The 20,664-nt window shown below is 39.3% G+C and overlaps 1 protein-coding gene across 2 annotated transcripts; it reads right to left on the bottom strand.

Moving 5' to 3' along the window:
• Positions 1-5,265: 5,265 nt before the first annotated feature.
• On the bottom strand, positions 5,266-19,850 carry SIRT5 (sirtuin 5). Of its 2 annotated transcripts, none has more exons than XM_072411680.1 (9): positions 19,722-19,850; positions 16,968-17,097; positions 15,283-15,416; positions 10,919-11,144; positions 10,647-10,734; positions 10,004-10,057; positions 9,715-9,838; positions 7,708-7,823; positions 5,266-6,896 (listed from the first exon to the last, which is right to left on the bottom strand). In XM_072411680.1, the coding sequence occupies exons 2-9, from the start codon at positions 17,077-17,079 to the stop codon at positions 6,821-6,823; spliced, it is 930 nt and encodes a 309-aa protein (XP_072267781.1). In that variant the 5' UTR covers positions 17,080-17,097; positions 19,722-19,850; the 3' UTR covers positions 5,266-6,820. The 2 variants fall into 2 exon arrangements, with proteins under 2 accessions (XP_072267781.1, XP_072267782.1); XM_072411681.1 differs by having other exon boundaries at positions 19,643-19,739.
• Positions 19,851-20,664: the final 814 nt, after the last annotated feature.

Genomic DNA, 20,664 nt, shown 5'->3' with positions numbered 1-20,664 from the left:
GTTTTTTTTCATTAAAAAAAGTATATAAGACCTACCCTGAAAATAAGACCTAGTGTGTTTTTGGAAGCCCAAAAAAATATAAGACAGTGTCTTATTTTCGGGGAAACACGGTATACTGGAAATTACTTTTCAATAAGATTTTAAGGCACCTATGGAATTTGGTTCACTTATCTAATTTACTAGAATGAAGTTTTAGAAATAAACTTATATGAAAAGAAAATAAGAACAGACAGGATCATCACTGCAGAAGGTACAGGTCATGCCCTTTCTGAATTAAATTAAAAGCACCTGCGCGATTGCAATCTCCTAATGTACAATGAGCTGTGCATGTGTAGCTCAATGTCACTGCCCCTGGATGCCAAGAATGAATGAACTCCTGTGATCATGTCTAGTAGATGCATCAGTACAGCCTGACCAATCAAGATGACCCAAGATCTGGAACCTGGATCAGGACCAAGTAAAGATGGCAGCTCCTGCAACAGAGCAATGACAAGTGAGTGTATATGAAAAATTGTGCTAAGGCAGTTAAATGTATTTTATTACACAAGGGAGATCACCTCTACCTTGTCTGCTCTCAGTTTTTAAATGATTAAAGAGGAACTAAACCCAAAAGTGCCTAAAACAAATCCACTTACCTTCAATCCTGCAGGGCAGTCCAATCCCTCGAGAGGTCTCTTCTGTTGGGTCCCGCATCCTCCTGGCATCTTCCTCTCTTCTTCGGGGTTCTTCATCCTACATCACCTGACCCAGGCGCCAGATCGGGTGGCGTAGAATGGAAAAAAAACTTGATCTCACTACGCATGCGTGAGATTGGCAAAATTTTTTTCCATGAAAAGGCTTCTCTCTGCGCATACCTGAGATGCTCAGGCATGCGCAGTAGGAGCACCCAAGAGCCTCCCGGGATGCGTAACGTAGGTATCCTGGGAGGCTTTGCACTCCCATTCATTCTCGATTGCCTAGGCAGTGCTGCGCCTAAAAAAAAAAACAAAAAACAAAAATAGAATTTTTACCTAACATAAAAGGGTTGTCTACCCTTTTATGTAAAGTGAAATTTCAGAGTTTAGGTACACTTTAGGTTTAGTTCCTCTTTAAATCTGCAGCAATGGAATCAGTTTATTTACCACAGTACATACAATAAGCTCCCTCTAGTGTAAGCTGAATAGATTTTTTTTTGTAATATGCATTGCAGTACATCTTACAAAACATATAAAAAAACAAGTTATGACTTCATATAGGTTCTGCCCACATGAACATGTTTTAAAGCAGGGGTGTCAAACTCAAATACACAGAGGGCCAAAAAAAACTTAGACAAAGTCGCGGGCCAACCTTATAATTTATTGAAAAAATTGAGAACATTTTTCCTTTTCATTAGATATAAACCCTTTTCATATATAACCAAAGAAGTTTTACTTCACATTTAATCTAGAACAAGCTTTTAATAAGAGGAGGCATATGTTTTTTAAATCTTATGACTCTTTCTCTATTTGTAGCCTTCTGAGTTAAATTTCAGTGACCTTTTTACACAGGCTAACAATAATAATAACAATTTTCTTCTAATAAAATCCAACCATTCAAGTCCATGCCTTGGAGTAGCAAGGAAAAGTACAGCTGAGGGGAAGTGCTGGAAATGAGCTAAATCTTATAAGTGGCCCGCCACTGAAACTCCCTCTTCATTGAAGTACCATCGCTACTAAAATTCCCGGCATTATTTGCGTCTATAAAACAGTCCAATGCAGGGCCACGCATAGGCAGAGAGCCCGCTGGTCTATAGACGCGAGTGATGCCGGGAATTGTAGTAGCAGCGCTATTTCAATGCAGCGGCAGGGCAGCTGCACTTCATATATAGGATTCCTTTGGGGGCCATAAAAAAGAAAGTTAGGGGCAAGAGTTTGGCACCCCTGTTCTAAGGGGTCCAATGATAAAGCAGTAAATCTGACACTCTGATGGCGAATCAGTCACTGGTATTGAAAATACATGAACCTGGGAGATTTTCCCATCACAAAGTGTGTAGTTACAGAAAATGTGTGATGTCAGATTTACTGTTATATAAATACACCCTAACAGGCAGAATTCTAGATACAGTGCTTTCCCACAGTTTCTTATATTTATATTTCAATGTTTTTATTAACTTTTTTTCCAAAAAGAACAAGTCAATAACAATACCGCCAATAGTAATAATTGTGACAAAATGACAGATAAACAAACTTGCCTCATCAATAATAACAATAAACAGAGACAATGTTACGGGAAATTAAAGTGATACAAAAGAATTGCAATCGTCTTTAATAAGCAAACCTGTGTGCCCGAAGTCAAAACCGATGAGGACTAAAATGGGGATGATTAAGGGGGAGGGGGAAAGGGGGGGACGACTCAAACAGACATTAAGGAATAGTATTATTAGTGAGATCTGTAATCTTTCCAGGGATCCCGGATCATCATTGCCTATCATCGACCATAATCCAGTACATTTTTGCAAATAGTGAATCTAGCAGAATCACCTTGGATTTCTAAGATTTCACCAATGTGATCAGTTTCAAAGAATGTTTAGCCCCCCCAAGCACATCTGCTAAAAAGGGCACACGTGGGAGAACATTGTAAGTCCCTTTTCGGACTCTGGAAATTATCCCAAAAACCTTAGACCAGAAATCTTTGGCGATAGGGCAGGACCACCACATATGGGTCATAGTGCCCTGCCATTTGTGCGCTGGGGTCACCAGAACAGCAACTGAGTGGAGCACAGGGGGTGAGGGGCCTGTCTAATCTTTGAACAGACAGTTTAATTTGTCAATAGCGGAAATATTCCTGTCTCAGAAGATCCTTTTTACTAACCAAATATTCAAAACTAAAAAGGTCTCAAACATCAATAATATCCTTGATACGAAGGAAGCCTTTATCAATCCACCATTGAAATTTTCTAGGATCTCTACCGGGGGAGAAATCCGGGTCCCGCCATAGCAGGGTTAGCAGTGCATGAGCAGAGCATAGCTTAGGGAGATGGCAATATCGTTCCCAAATCAGTAGGAAGTGAGAAAGGTGGGGCAACTTGGGACCACTTTTTTTAGGAGCCCACATTACAGGAGGCAATACCCCCTAGGGAGCAAGCAGACTCTTCTAGATCAACCCATTGAGGTTGAGTAGACCACCCTGGACCCCTTTTATATCTTGATTTGACCGGATAGCCATAGCTATCGGTTCGATAGCTATGGCAAATAATAATGGCCTGCCGATATTGCATAAAAAAACCTGATCTGGATGGATGTAAGCTCCCAAAAACGAATTTAAACGAACCAATAAAATCTTGGTCATCAGTTTCAGGTCGCATTTGATTAGCGAAATGGGCCTATAGTTAGTAATATCAGTGGAGTCCTTGCCTGACTTAGGAATGACATTTATGTAGGCACGATTGGCTTCTCGAGGTAGAAAGTGGCCCTTTTGCAAGTAGTTGTAATAATGTACAAGATGTGAAATCAGAAAGGTACCAAAGGATTTGTAGTATGCATAGGAGAATCATTGTGGACCAGGAGCGCTGCCCTTATTGAGTAATTTTAACACTTTGAGTGCTTCTTCACAAGAGAAGGGCTCCTGAAGGATATTATTGTGGGCAGTTTGCTATATTTATTTTTGTCCTACAAGAGGCTGCACCCACTCAAATGTCTTTACGCGTTTCGCGAATATATCTGCTTCTTCAGCAGAGTGGAGATCTATGATTATAGCAAAAATAAATATATAGATATGTATATTAAATATGCTAAAGTACAATCAATATATTTTAGGACACCCCAATAGGAGATCCTGTGTTTTACTGGATTTTATGATTTTTGTACAATTTTAATTGTTTATAATAAAGTGGATTTTGGTATATGTATAGTGAAGTGGCCTTTAATGTCCCGTTATCAATAGGTGCTCTTTTAACCCCAGAACCAAAAAGTTAATATAAATATATTATGGGGATTACCATGAAATGCACTCGGAGCAGAGAGGTAATTCAGAATTTAAATTCTATTTTAGGGCAAAAAAAAATTTGCAAAATAAAAACACCAAAACATGGCACAATCCAGGATATTTCCCCTGCATGTCATTTTCACATGACAAAAAAAAATAAACACAAATTTTAGCCTCCTGGCTCACTGACACTCTCTCGGGAGTCGCTGGAGACCAGAACTAAATCATGGGAGACCTTCTCCCAGCTTACAAGCTTCACACAGCCTTCCTGCCTGAGCCACACCTGGCCTTAGGCTGTAACTCTCCTTCTCTCTCAATCTCTGGCCTGGAAAAGGGAGGAGTGCCTAGTCCTTCCAGGACACTCTGTGCCCGAATCACAGATAAAGAGCTGCAAATCTGCAGCAATACAATTAGTATTAGCCCTATGCAGGTCCTGCAATCTAATTTCCAGACAAAGGTGAATGAGATAATGCTAAATATCCTAATTTTTCCCATTTTTCCTTCCTCTACAATATATTATAAAAAAATAATATATATATATATATATATATATATATATATATATATATAAATATATAATATGCATGCTAAACCAAAAGGTGAGTGGAAACATCAAAAACTTCTTTTTGGCAGTAATTTTCACACTGTTGGAGCATTTAGGACTTATATTAGGCCAATGGCTGCCAGACAACTAAGTATAACTACTAGATATTACTTTGGATCATTAAAAGGGTTAGGTGTTTGTATTGTTCGGAGTGCCTCTTCAAACATTCCAGCTCAGCCACAACCCCAGAGACTTCTCATACTTTCTCAGCTGTTCTCATGCCATCTCCCTGAAGATTCATTGAAGAAATGGGATGCGCCATGATGTCAAGCATCAATCTGAGTGCATCCAGTAACAAACTATACTTGAGTTCAAAACATTCCCTTATGCACCCTGTGTTCAAGGACTAAATTGAGTCAAGATCAATTATTTGGCTGCTTGTTCTTTAACCTTAGCTACTACTGTGTAGGGGTGCACATGCAGGCAGGTAGCTTGAAGAGGAACATATATGCATCACAAATTTTGTTAGCCCTGAACTGTAATACCCTATGAAAACAACTACTAAAAAGATAACAACTACAGGGGATGAGGTCTTCAATATTATAGCATAGGGAATAAAAAAAATGTGATTATAGCTAGCAGTTACTCCTAAATAGAGGAAATGCTGTATTTGTCTGTCTTTGTATCTACAGAGCAAAAGTAGGAAAGTAGAAATCTATAGTCAAGTTTGTAGAATCCTTGCAAATGCTAAAAATCGAATAACCAACACCTGACATCCATCAGCTTTTTTGTCTTCAAGTTTATTAACTTTACAAATGATTTTTACAACAAGCCTGGAAAACAAAAATCAATACTTTGCATTTAATTTAAACAAATGCATCAGAAATCTAATTGATGTCTCTGATGCTGACATTTTAGAAAGACAGCTCCTATGCTGCAATAGTGATCATTCAGCAGCAATTTGTTGTATATATGAAGTGGTTTGTATGTGCAAATCAACCTTTCCTAAAAAAAGTACTTGACAGGTCAGAGGTAAGGATGTCCCCATTTTCAGGAAACCTGTAACATACAAGTAGTGTGCATGGCAATTGTTCATCTTCAAAGTGAACTTTAAATATGACTAATGTGTGATGCTAGATAAAATGCAATCTTTTTTCATATAATTTTTCTAAACAATTATATAATGTTTACATTCATCTGAAAGACCAACATTGCAAATGTGTAAAAAGAACTAGCAAAAGAGTCTAATATCATAATGCAAAACAGTGATGTGCATTAACCAACAACATCACATCATCGCCCAGCAGTTTAGGGTTTGCAGACTAATAGGTTTGGATTAAAGAGTAACTTTACTGCTGTATAAAACTCACATTTCCACCACCCTGCAAGATCTATACTGTGAGGATCACAGAAAGCTGCACAACTGCTATTGCAATTTCTCCTACCAGTCCCACGATTCTGTGCATTACTAGAGAAAATCTGCTTTATTCCTTTGTGGAGGTGATCAATTGCAAAAAATATAGCCCCAACATAGTAAATAAGCAGAAAAAGCAAGCAGCCAGCCAGAAAGTTTTTCTGTGTGGTTCACACAAACTGGATCTTGTAGAAGCTTGGACAGATGAGAATAAAACGTTTGGAAGTAAGAATAACTATACAAAATTATCCTTTAATGATGGTTTGGGTCAACTGCAGAACACTGCCATTTGCTGCTCACTGACAAAGAATCACTCAAATTGAACCTTGTGTTAAGGTGACACTATATCAACTGGAAAGAAATCAATATATGTCATAATTAAGGCTATTAAAATTCTGCATACATTTAAGGAAATGCATACGTAGAGGTTATGTTAATTGAACTCTCATGTAAAAGTGATTATCAGATCTATATATAGGCAGCTGAAGTTACATTCAATTTTCATAACTCCTCTAAATGTTGAGTTTAGCACTGCTCTCCTATGGTCTTAATGAACAACAGTGAGACTTGGGACAAGAAAGGTAAGGTAAAGTAATAGGTCTGCTGACCGTTTTGACATATTGTTTTCACTTATTTCACACTGCTTATGGATTTTTTGATTTGTCATTTGACTTTGATAAATTTGAGGTAAGTTTATTTTTGGTGACGTGTTTATTGTATGCTTAATTCTGGCAAAGCAGTATCTGGTGCTAAATAATGTTCATAGTGCAAGTGAACCATGTTCTGAGGACATCAATGAACCAAAATGGTGGTAAGTGTCTGGTTCCCTGTAAATTTGATCATTTTGTTGAACCAATCCTTATTTGCTCATACACCAAACAGTTCATTAGTTGCTTACATGACAAACATGCAAGTTAAGTTCATGAAATGAGCTCCGTTTCATGGCGAACAAGTGCTGGAGGCAATGTTGTTCCACACGGACCTTGGAAATGGAAACTATATTAAAAAAAAACAAAAAAAAACGTTACCATGTTGAATTTATTGGAACTCCAATACATTAGAAAAAATATTTAGAGCATGTGTTATACTGGCCACAAAAAATGACTGAACTCATTCCTCCTCATAAGGATTTTTTTTTGCTATTTGTGTCCCCATCCTGGAAATTGCCCCTTACCTACTGTACAACCCTAACACAGTTACAGAGTTTTAGTGTCTGGAAGAGAGATGAAATTTCCACTAAAATGTGGCTTTTCTCTCTGTGTCTCTTCCTGTATCCACTTCCATGCCCACTGATCAAGGAAAATGACAGGTACTGAAATAAAGATAAATCTCCCCATGAGATAGAAATAACAACTTGGGATGTTCTAACACTTCCATACACTAAAACATGCATTTTGCCCATCACTGGTATTTAAAGATAAAAGAAAGAGGCCCAAATGTTAAAAACTCAACCTGCTGACTGCAAACAAGACTTGCTTGGGCGATAGGTAAATGTAAAAAAACTATCACTTTCCTTTTTAAATATTCTGGAGTTTTGGTATTGTGAAACAAGGCATTGTCCAATATTCCTCTCTGTGACTACAAGTATTACTTTGAACTTGTCATGGCTGGACAGCTAATCCTAAAAGGTGCAGCAACAACACATGGCATATGAAGGCTTTAGATACTAATTGCATATAAAGGTTATAGATACTAAATTGCAGAGTCTAACATACATACATTCCGCTTTGGAAAAATAACTGCATAAAATACCGATCTATAAAAACCATAGCAAAAAGTATAACTTTACTAAGTATAAGACACCTACGTAAAGCCCATCGTTGCAGGTGTACTTTCCATATTGAACTCAGCAACAGGCACTCCGCGAGCAGCCACTTGTGGTGCAAACATGGCAGCTGGATAGACAACGGATGAAGTTCCAACCTACAAGGGAATTGGTGTGACAATATGACAATAGCGAAAAGGATCATCACATCATATAATAAATGATATATCATGTAGTATATATACACTGCTGCGAAAAAATAAGGGAACGCTAAAATTACATATGATTCCATTATCAAAATATTAAAGTTGAAAATCTTTAATATACATGGTGTAGTTTATTGACAACATGATGAAAAAAGGGCAATGGAAATCAAAATCATTAATCACACTGAGAATTAAAGTAAAATATGCTGAAATTACAGCATATGAATTTCATCTGAAAACTCATTCATATTCACTCCTGATAACTATGGGCATGTTATTGATGAGACATCCCACAGGCATCCACCATCTCCTCCCAGACCTGGATCAGGGTTTCAGTGAGTTCATGGATATTTTGTGGCACTACATGGCAGAGTCAGATGCACCAATACTTAATTGTTCCAGAGCGTCTCTTTTGGATTAAGGTCGGGGGAATGTGGGAGCCAGTCAATGGCATCAATGTCTTCATCGACCAGGAACTGCTTACACACTATGTTCACATAAGGCCAGGCACTGTCCTGCACCAGGAAGAACTCAGATCACACTGCACTACCATAAGGTGTGATAAGGTGTGATCCTGTTACCTAACAGTCAGGATACCACCAGGCAGCATGGCTCAAACATACACCCCCCTTCCCCCTCCAGTTGCCTCACTGACCCACTGCCTAACCAGCCATGCTGGATAATGTCACAGGAAGCATAACATTCACTATGGCATCCCCACACTCCTTCCTAAATGTGCTCAGTGTGAACTTGTTCCCCATGAGACTTCAAACCCAAATGCCATGGACTACTGCTCCTCCTATTTCTTGTGTGTTAAGACAAAGATACTAGCCCTGCTGCTGGGTTGCTCCTTCATGACCGTGTTGGGAGATACTGCAAACCTTCTTGCAATGGTACATGAGAATGTGCCTTTTGGAGCATCTGGACTACCTGTGTAAACTCAGTGGGCTGCATCATGATACTGTACAATACTAGTACTGACAAGGACCTAGCAAAATGCAATGATGAAAAATGAAAGATGATGAAAAATGAAGAGGAATAAGCAGAGAGTGATGGTCTGTGAAAAAACTATTTTGATTCATGGGATTGATATCCCAGAAGATTAACACCCCCCCCCCCCCCCCCCCCAGCAGTCTGGTTCTGTCCAAATATCGGTGCAAATAAGTGTTACAATTTTTTTCCATGGAAATTTATTTTACATGTGGGGTATAACTCTTAGGCAAAACTCAACAAAATATGTCAAATAGTTAATACATTTAATATTAAACGTTAAAAAAAAAAAAAAATGAATATAACTGTACAGCAGCATACAACACACACACACACACACACACACACACTATATGAAAATTTCATTGTATTGGACTCAATACAGCTATTTTGTATTGAATCCAATACAAAATGATTTTAAATTTCCTTCCGCACCGACATCACTGGAAACCCCGTTGATCTCAGCTCTGCAATTCGCGTCTGGAGATCAGAAGAGGCAGACATGTCCCCAGGACCTGCGGGGACCAGCAAGACGCCTGGGGACAGCGACAAGGAAAGGTAAGTGTGTTTTTTTTTTTAGGTTAAAGTAACCCTGAGTGTGACTCGGGATTACCGCTTTTTGCAACTAAAATCCACCCCGAGTCACACTCGGGATTACTGTTTAGGAGGTTAACTGATTTAACCTATAATTCCGATTATTTTTTGAGCAGCATATGTAGAATGGATTTTGTGTAACAAGTACACCGAATAAGACTACAATTTAAAAACAGTTTTTAGTACATCTTAACTCTAATGTGGATAAAATAGTCAGTGTTTTTTTTTTTTTTTTACTCATCTACACACTATAACTTACCACCAAACACAAGTCACATATTTCCAACTCTTTCTCCACTTCTGCCAAAAGAGTGGAATCCAGGGTCTCACCAAACCATACAACATTAGGTCGGAGGAGACCACGGCAACCATTTTCTTCACACCTGTAAAATGACAAACGACATCATTCTCTACTTCAAAGTCCCTGATTTACTTTTTCCATAGAAAAGCTTAGCACCAGTAAAATTAATGCAACAAATGGGAACTAGGTGGTATAATATAGTTCTGACAATCAATATGAGGAAAAAAAAAAGTCCACAAATATTCACCTTGGTAAATCCTCTACTGGAATAGCAGCATCAGCAGCATCAGGTTCAGGAGCACTAACAGAAAAATGAAGCAATAAGATCATTGTAATATGCTGTTACCCGTAACACAATGTTAAATCCATTCACTAACAATGCACTGAGCCTGAAGAAAAGCAGATACCCTGTAGATTAAAATAGTCATAAATACATTTTTAATGTCACATTGCAGTAATGTTAATTAAACCGAAATTTAAAAAAAAGTGAACACAAACTAATTAAATTCTAAACTTTTTTTTGTGTAAAACATAAAAGATGAGAGTGTTCTGAGATACAATACATACCAAACATGTGAAGACTAAGAATTGTACGCAGTTGTGAAACTTTGATACTCATTGTTGATCAAACTTTGATACTACTTTTTGTTAAAAGTCAGTGGTTTAAAAACCTTTATCACTCAATAAATTTAACATAAATAATGGCCCTAGACATAAACAACCTATAGCATGATCAGCAATACCGAACATATACTGTGCAACAGCTTATGTACATAAATGGTTGGTGCACATACTACAAGCTCAAAAGAGGGTAGATGACATCCAAGTAGTATGTGCTTCTTTGTCTTTGTTAAATATATGCAAAGGTAACATACATGTGAAAATCTTACCCTTTTCCCAAAAGAGCAGGACATATGGGACTCTTGTAATTTTCCTTTACACTGCCACAAGTGTTACATCGAGTCTTAAATAAACTACCTAATAAAAAATAAAATGCAATTTATAAATACACTTCCAAGTTATATGCTTCATGACCAGCATTTTAAAATGAATAATACTATCTTAGCCTAAGCAAAGTAATAAAAAAAAACTCAAAAGGGTAAACTTATCTGTATTTATCTGCCTATGGAGGGACAATTGCAGTCCTACTCCTCCAGCCTACCATGTATTTCATGGAGATTGCGTGTGCCAGCCTTGCGATGCAGCTCATCAATATTTTGTGTTATCACCACCACTTTCCTTCCCTGCTTGCTGAGCCGAGATTCACACTCTGCAATGGCTAGATGAGCTGGGTTTGGACTCTTAGTCAGCATCACTTCCCTACGGTAATGGTAAAATTCCCAAACACGAGAAGGATTTCTGGCAAAGGCCTCAGGTGTTGCCAAGTGCTAGGTGGAAATAATAAAAGCAGTTTTAATATTACATATATGAAGTGGACAACGTACATTCATCTGTATTGGTTTTAGGTGATGGAGTTTAAGACACTTTCTGTGTATATATACCTGTACATGGAAATAAACTAAAAAAACTTCCCCTTTGTAAAATAGAATTCTTACCGCTATATCCTCAGTAAACTGGATACCCCCCCTCTCACTCTTTAAGGTCTTTCTGCATTTGAGTAAGCTGGCAGAGTTTAAGGAGTGATTTTCGCTTTATATCCTGAAGCTTGATCCTGGAATCTGTTCCTGCCAAGGACACCTCAGCTGCCAGTTGGAAGTTTTACTGATTTACCCTATTACCACTAACAGCCCCCCAATAGCTTCAGCCACCCCAGCCTGCAACCAGGCCTCACCTTTGTGAGGCCACCGTAGCCCTAAGCTGATCCATCAGGGTGTCAAAAGACGCCACGCTGAGGTCACCTACCTACAAATTTTCTTCCCGCTTAAACTGTCCCTCGCTTCCAAAGGACCCATTACTTAACCCCTCTACTCTCCTCCCTATTCACTTCCGACCCAACCCCTAACTAATCCCACCTCTATCTCCTCCACCAACATTTAACCTATACCATTCGTGCTGGGGGCTGCCCTCACACCCTGTCATGCCGGCCCTACACCTAGTCCCTGGCTGCGGGCCTCCCTTACACCTGATCCCTGCTCTGTAGACACTATATATTGTACATACTCCTGATGCCTGCTCTATATACACCATATGTTGTACATACCCCTGAACCCTGCACTGTATATACCATATGTTGTACATACCCCCGATCCCTGCACTGTATGCACTATATATTGTACATACCCCTGATGCCCGCTCTGTATACACCATATGTTGTACATCCCCCCAATCCCTGCTCTGTATACACTATATATTGTACATACTCCTGATGCCTGCTCTGTATACATGATATGCTGTACATACCCCTGATCTGTATACAACATACTGTACGTACCCCTGACCCCTGCTCTGTATACACTTTATGTTGTAGGTACCCCTGCTTTATATACACTGTATTGTACATCACACTGATCCCTACAATGAGTCCTCTCCGTTATAGCCACTAAACTTTGAACCCTAGTAACTAATGGATACATTCAGAGAAATGTGATTCAGGTGACACATAGCCAAGGGGACATGTTCTTACTACAACCTCTTCAGGTCCTTTCATCTCCCTGCTCCTGAGAAATTGGGGTTGAAAGATTATAAATGGCCACCTCAATACTCCTTGCCATGTAAGTGACCCAGGGACCCTTTAATTTGCATGTTGATTTTAGGGGTCCTAGGCACTCTTGCTTTAAAAACAGCATCCCCAATGCTGTATGTTCACAAGTTTAAAAGCTTGTGACTCCATATGTTAAAGTTGTTTAAAGCTGGGGGGCTGAATTTTAGGGTGTTAATAATACCCTGTGTACCCTGATAATTTGAAGTAATTAGGACCAGCAGTTTAGGAGTAGGGATGAGCGAGCAAGATTTTTAAATTTGATCTCTCTGCGAATCGGGCCTTTCTCGCTTACCGAACATGTAAGCGAGAACGGCCTTGGGATTCGCCATGAGGTCATGTTCTATGAGGTCATGTTCTCGCCCAACGAGCGAGGGAAAAAGCAGTGGGGGGTATTGGCAAGAAATTTTGGCGGGAATCGCGGCTGGGAGCAAATCATTTGCTCCCAGGATGCACAGCAAGGACCAGCAGCCAATCAGGAGAGATCAGAGCACAGGCATATATATACAGGGAAGGAGGGGTTAGTCACTCCATCTTGTGTTCTCTGTAGAGGATAGACACAGGGAGAGACGTGTAGTGTGACAGGGACAGTATAGGAGCCTTCTTAGTTCATTGTTAGCTGCATGGTTCAGTGTTTTATAGGGCATTTACTTTTACATGAGCTACTACCGTGTTTCCCCGAAAGTAAGACCTACCCCGAAAATAAGACCTAGCACTTTTCCCCCCAACCTGCCCTAATATAAGACCTACCCCGAAAATAAGACCTAGTAGAAAAATAAAAAAATAAAAGCAAACATAAATTAAAACAGTACTCACCGAGCGGGAGACAGCAGGCGTACACACAGCGGGCTAACACACAGCCGCACAAGCCGATGCTTTCCTTGTAGTTCCGGCTCCTGTCACAGGCGGAGTGATATTACATGCACTTCGCCTGTCAGAAGCTGAAGTGCATGTAACCAGGCTTGTTCTAGTGAGCCCTTAAAAATGTGTTAAAAAAAAAAAATTTAAATAATATACTCACCTGATACGCGATCCTGCGTGTGTTTCTGGCTGCAGCAGCGTCTCTCTTCTCTCCTCTGCCAGCATCGTGTCTTTTCCTGTTTGTAAAGCAGAGCGAAAGAAACCGGCACAGCGCCACCTGCTGTTCCATGTCCTAACTGCCGTACAGTGGAAAAAAAGCACAGAGTGATCAGAAGGGGAATTTGTAAGGGGAATTTGGGAATATGGTGTTTTTTTTCATTAAAAAAAGTATATAAGACCTACCCTGAAAATAAGACCTAGTGTGTTTTTGGAAGCCCAAAAAAATATAAGACAGTGTCTTATTTTCGGGGAAACACGGTAGCTAGTCAGTTTTGTGAAATTGTCAGCAGTCAGTAAGTTATATTGTGTGTATTACACTCTTAGGTGCTGTTCACTGACTGCACACACACTGAAGGTACAATTGTGGTTGCTGCTACTTGTAGTGCCACGCATAGTTAGTCAGTTTTGTTAAATTGTCAGCAGTCAGCACATTTAGTGTAATCTATATTGTGTATTAGTGAAGACACTGTTCATCTTTTTTTCACACTGTACATTCACTAAAGCTAAATAAAATCAATTGCAGTTCCTATTTACCAAAAAAGACTGTTTTGTACTGTGAAATTTCTGTCCTACTTTAAAATTAATACAGATATTTTAGTGTTTGATACCTGTTCCTATTTACCAAAGAAGGAACTATTTACCAAAGAAGACCGGTTGGTACAGTGAAATTTCTGTGCTACTGTAAAATAAATACAGATGTTTTAGTGTTTGATACTTGTTCCTATTTACCAAGGAAGACTGTTTGGTACAGGTAAATTTCTGGCCTACTGTAAAATAAATACAGATATTTTAGTGTTTGATACCTGTTCCTATTTACCAAAGCAGACCGTTTTATACTGTGAAATCTCTGTCCTATTTTAAACCCCCTAGTGGTAATCCTAAGTGGTAAAACCGTTAGGTCTAACCGGCGCAACCTGCCATTACTGTTTGCAAAAGGGAAGGTGAAGACAGGAGAAATTGTTGCCTGGCAGAAAGGAAAGATGATGGCACTGGGATGGCGTGACAAGAAAGATGTGTGCCTGATGAGTACTGTCCATGATGCCTCCACTGTTCTGGTAGGCACAAAACGTGGGAAAGAAGTGATGAAGCCACAGGTGGTGACTGACTACAACAACACCATAGGAGGTGTGGACAGAGCTGACCAAGCCATGACATTCTACCCAGCAATGAGGAAACAGCGATGAGGATGGCAGAGGAAGGAAGATCAGAAAGGAAACCAGGTTCTACTGTCCTGACTGTGATGTTTGACGTTGTGCAGCACCCTGCTTCAAAATCTACCACACCCGGGATGTCTACTAGAAATGTAAATATTTTTTTTTTCTAAAATCTACATTTAATTTATATTAATATTTATCAATATTGCACCCTTGTTCGGACAAATTTTAGTGAAAAAGTTTTGATAAATTATTTTTTTTATAAATTACATTGTGGCTTATTATTTCATTATTTTTTATAATTATTATTAATAAATTATTATAATTTATGATTATAAAAAATAAATATAATTATCATACCCGGGAATTAATCCTAAGAATTACAGGCCCACAATATAAACAACAAATATCTGTGCAAAAAAAATGTATCACTTTTTGCATCAAAAAACTGACAGAATTAGAACGCATGGGGGGTTAAAAGTTAATAGGTAACTGCTTTTTTGTAATTAGTTGGATTCCTCTGACACTGCCTCCCTAACTAGTAAATACTAAATATGAATTTATAGATAATCAATGAACTATAGCTAATGCTTTTACCAGATGAAATACTATAGGAGTGACATCAATTCTTACCTGAGCTTGCCATTTTCTCCAGTATCCTCCAGCACCCCTGAAAGTGGGAACTCCACTCTCTGCACTGACCCCAGCTCCTGTAATAACTGCTATATGTTTTGCCTTGGCAAATACTTCTCGAAAATCAGCAAGATCTGTTACAAGGAAGAAATTGTAATGTTAAGGAACCGTGCAGTATTCCTTTTAATATGTAGGGCAAAAAAGAACTCCATGTTTCTACTGTACATTACCTGCCAGCTAGATTACAGTGGTGTTTTCACTGTGAAAGGTGACAATTTCCTACTCTTGGTCTTGCCAATTATTTTGTAATTGGTATTGTTTGTTTGTATTCTACATTATGGAGAACTCACAGGGGAATCGTGACTTTTTTATCTGGCTTTCTATTGTCCACAGCTGTTGGTAGGACAGGGAATTGGGAATGTGGAAGATATCTTATTACTGTAACTCCTAAGAGATAAAACAAGCCAACCTGTGATTTGGATTACTGCCAACACTTGCCTAAAATATTGTTTATATACTAGACAATTATTGTTAATGTATAAAATGCATGCATAGTGTCATGTACAGTAGCATCAAGTAGTAAATCCTAATATTCTTGATGCTACTTGATACTTGAACTGGATGTAAAAATCCAATCAATCCCCCTTAACATTTTTTCCTTATCACTTTATTTCTTTATTTTATCTAAAAAAAAATGATCAATTCACATACATAAACACTGCAGTTGTGTGTAATTGTTATTTGTTTGCATGGAAGTGTTACCGACTGTTAGCTGTCATTTATTATGCAATGGTAATTTCTTTTGCAAAACAGTATCCTTTCTCCGCCTGTTGAAGAGGAACATATTTCTACACTGAGGTGCATTGTATTACTGCACTGAACCATGTTTTACACCCTAATATTTTGTTGAATCCCAGTCCATTCATAGGACATAGATTGTACAAATGCTAGGTGCATTAGTGCAAAGCACCAAGAAGCAAAACTGTAAATGTGAACCCCACAATGAATAGCATTTAGAAGCAGGCAATATTTAATACACATCAACCTGTGTAATAATATTTGTAATTTGACTTTTATATAAAAACTAAATTTACATAATGTAAATAATAAAATGATAATTCACAAATACTGCATAGTAGTGAGACAATACAGCAGAGATCAGATACAGTTTCAAGCTTATTGTGTTGGATTTTCATGGTAGTAACTATCCTACTGTCCTGAAAGATACATTACTAATGGCATTAATCCTATGGTAATGGCATAATGTTTGTTTCCTCATTAAGCTAAGGGAGCACTGATGGATAGTCATTAGAGTGTAAGCTCCTTTGGGCAGGGCCCTCTCCTCCTCCTGTGTCATTGTTTGTAACTGTTCATCATTTAAATCTCCTTTTTAAGGTACAGTGCTGTTGTTATATGTTGGTGCTTTATAAATTCAGTTTAATAATAACATTGTGCTACTTAGGTGATATAAAACAACCTGAACAATTCAGAAATACCATATTCCTAATAAATAATAAGAATGTTGGTGTTTTGATACATGTTGCCCCATCATAATAGGAACCATGCTAAACTGATTCTCCGTAACATGCTTGTTTGTTCATTTCTTTAAAAAAAAAAGTGATCTGTAAACAATTATTTATGGAAATTACATTTCATAGCGAATCTACCAGTGCAGTGATACTTACTAGAGCTTGGACGTGCCATATCAACCACAATGCCCTTTTTTCTTGAGCCTGGCTTCAGTCCAAAGTAAACCTGGGTTACCAGTCTCCGGGTGTGGAACGGAAGAAAAATCATTAGGACTAACTAGGCTACCTAGAACACAAAACAAGGAAATAGACACATCAGATTAACAAAATATTTTTTTTTAAACATGAGTCTATATTAATGGTAAGTGTCCCTGTAAGTTGAGACATTGGAGCACATATAAAAGCACCGGCAAAAGACACAGCATCTGTTTCCTGAGAAACAAACTTTGGCAACGTTACAGATATTTTTAGCAATAATTTTGTAAGAAAAAAAGATTTTTAAAGTTGCTCAATCTATGCATTTTCCTATGTAGATAATGGAATAATAGAAGAGTAACCAGAATGTGAAACATGGTTTAGATTTACTGGTTGTTCAGCATCTTACCATGCCACAGAGAGGACAGCAGGAATATACAACTATGGCTTGCAGAGAGGAAACCCTAAGCACACAGCCTGAGTCACAGCCAGTATACAGGAGACGTGCAGTTCCAAGCATCAGAATATAAAGTGCTACGTGAGCACAGAGCCTGGCATCTGAAATTTGCTGACAAAAGACCCCCTCTCCTTTGACTAGCCAGCTTTATTCAGAGCTGCTTGGCATACACACATCAATATGTAATTTTTTATATCTGTCTGCGGTAAAGTAGTGTAAAAGATGTACAGATAGCTCATACAGAATGCTTTCAGAACATAAACAACTAATAAGGAAACGAGCAAAATCCCAGAATGGCAAAGAGTTTTATTCCACAGAATCTAATAAAGCTGATCTAAACTTGATTGCTAAAATTCACATACGCTTTACCATGTTGATGTTTCAAATGCCATTTTATATCATTTTATGTTGGCAGGCTGCCCACTCTTCTTGCTATCAGGAAACACACCCTGAGAAATGCCATGCTGCTACCACTGGGCTACAGAAAGTGGCTGCAAGAAGCTTCAGATCAGCAGTTCTGAGATGCCATTACATATATTGTAAAAAGTCAATCCACCCAAAGCTGAAAGTTAAACCACAGGGCAGAGCTCTGATACTGGTATGGTAACGTAGCAGCCACACAACACCGAGTGGTGCGAACAATGACTGAATATTTGGCATTGGGGCAACCGACAGATCCTGGGAGACTTCTCATTCCTCCTGGACAATGCAAGTTAAGCTAAAGAATGGGTTAAATATAAAAATGTAACAGGTAAGCCTGCAGGGTTTTACGAATATATGACTTGGACTTTAATGACAAATTGGGTGCTTTACAAAACAAAGCTCTGCTTGTTAAATCTTTGGTGTGGGTGTCAGCAGAGTCTGGGATACACAGGGATGAATGGTAACATATGACTACACACGCATGCCATGTTTGTAAAGGGTGAACACACACAGATCATGGTCATGTGATCATTTGTTTTTAATTTACATTGTTAAGGTTAGGAAGATAGCTGGAGGTTAGTATTCTGGGTAAGATTTTTAGCTTCTAGTTAAGGTCAGCCATTGGGGGTGGTTAAAATGAACCTACCACAAAAATAGAAGGTTCACATCACTGGCTGGTCCAGAGGCACTGGGGAGAGGGTTTAAGGCTGGCACTACGGTCAGGCACTGGGCAGAGGGCTATGGCAAAGCAGTAAGAGAAAGAGTTAAGATTGGGGAGTAGGCAGGGGTTAAGGTTGGCATTAGGAAGGGGATAGGGTCTGGAACTGAGCAGAGGGTTTAAGTTAGGTACTAGAAAGGGGATAGGGTCTGGCACTGCTCAGGGGTTTAAGTTAGGTACTAGAAAGGGGATAGGGTCTGGCACTGCTCAGGGGTTTAAGTTAGGTACTAGAAAGGGGATAGGGTCTGGCACTGGGCAGAGGGTATAAGGTTGGCACTAGAAAGGGCTGGGCACTGGGCAGAGGGTTTGAGGTTGGCACTAGGAAGGGGATAGGGTTGGGCACTGGGAAGGGCATTTAAGGTTGGCACTAGGGAGGGGATAGGGTTGGGCACCAAGCAGAGAGTTTAGGGTGGGCAATAGGGAGGAGATAGTTCAGGCACTGGGAAGAGGGTTTAAGGTTGACACTAGGAAGCGGATAAGTTGGCACTAGAAAGGGTTGGGCACTGAGCAGAGAGTTTAGGGTGGGCACTAGGGAGGATAGGTTCAGGCACTGGGCAGAGGGTTTAAGGTTGGCACTAGGAAGAGTTTAAGATTGGCACTTGGATGAGGGTAGCATTAGGCAAGGAGAGGGGTTAGTATTGGAGACTGGACAAAGGTCAGGCACCTTGTGGAATGGGGTGTAATTAGGTCGCTGAAGGTCAGTCAGCACAACGGTAAGTGCTTCTTAATCCAGCCCAATGTGGAGTTCTGTATAAGCCTGGTCAGTGATTCCTCAGCATGCTCCCAGTATAGCCCACACATACCATGGTGGTGTACACTGGGGCCACCCAGCACGTGTTTATATGCCCCATACAATCACCCCGGGGATAGGGGCACAGAGTCATATTAAATACAAACAATATGGAGCTCTGACACCTCTGACGGGCCATGGCCGACCCCCAAAACAAACTGGCACATGGTGAATGAAACAAGCTGCAAACAGTGTGCTGAGTGGGCGTACAGGAGTGCCAGGAATCATTAATGAGCAGCTTCCCCCACCTTTCTGTATGCAGAACACCCGACCGCCCCTGACAGCCCCGCACACCAGGAAGACCCCGGACCTCAGCTCTCCAATTACCTGCCGAGCAGCCAGGCCTGCAACTACTTCAATAAACAAACACTGGCAGCGACACAGCCTGCAGCGACACCTATCGGCCAACACTGCACCCGCGCCTGGCCACTTTTACATGAGCTATGTACCGGTAGCTGCTGGCACAGTTCTCAGGGGAGTTCCTAATATTATGGCCATGTGTTCCACTGAACAAAACTCTCTCAGGTTAGGGGAAGATCCCAGTACCTAATGCTAAATCACAATGTTAAAAAACCTTTACACTGTTAAGCATTTGTATTGCTAGGTGAATTGTTAAAAAAAAAAATGGCCTGTAAAAAAAAAAAAGTCATCAAGTTAAAATACTATATAAATCCTTATTTATTGTAAATGTTAATAGTAAAATAGTTTTTTATTGTGTTTATTCTCATTACTATGTTGCTTGTCATATAATTTTAATATTTTACATGGGTTTAGGCCCACTGCAAAGTGACTCCAGTTTCATTTTTGAATCTAGTTTCTCCTTTTCAGGGCCATCTCCAACCTCTTCCTCCATCCAAAGTCTATGGTCCTCACCATACCAGAGGTACATCACACTGCTGATTCCTAAGTGATAAAGTAGCACAGGAATATGTGACAGCATTTTTTACAAATTTTTTTTACGGTATATAATGATATATATATTTATATTTATATATATTCCAATGTGTTTTTTGTAAGTTACCAAAACATACCTGATGTACTTTTACATACAAATATGATGTGTACATGAACATTTCTAGAAGTCAAGCCACTAGAATTTCTTTGGAAAAGGACAGCTATCACTGAGACATCTAAGGTTGTATTTTTTTACACAATGTTGTTTGTTAAACACTAAAGTTACTTACAGTGCTAACCTAATTATAACACTACTTTATGGGTCCTAAGGCGGTGCTGGGGAGCTAGCGGCCAAGGTGGAGGTGTTGGAAGAATT

This window comes from Pyxicephalus adspersus, chromosome 5 (assembly GCF_032062135.1).
Source record: "Pyxicephalus adspersus chromosome 5, UCB_Pads_2.0, whole genome shotgun sequence".
Lineage (NCBI taxonomy): Eukaryota > Metazoa > Chordata > Amphibia > Anura > Pyxicephalidae > Pyxicephalus > Pyxicephalus adspersus.
The sequence above is the reverse complement of the archived record's forward strand: the minus strand, read 5'-3'. Positions and strand labels throughout refer to the sequence as shown.

Bases quoted from the DNA above. Each gene is read 5' to 3' on its own strand.
- SIRT5 (XM_072411680.1), bottom strand. From the start codon at position 17,079: ATGATTTTTCTTCCGTTCCACACCCGGAGACTGGTAACCCAGGTTTAC. The intron at 15,417-16,967 runs GTAAGTATCACT...TCCTTGTAACAG, and splicing joins TATGGCACGTCCAAGCTCTA to ATCTTGCTGATTTTCGAGAA. The intron at 7,824-9,714 runs GTAAGTTATAGT...ATTCCCTTGTAG, and splicing joins TATGTGACTTGTGTTTGGTG to GTTGGAACTTCATCCGTTGT.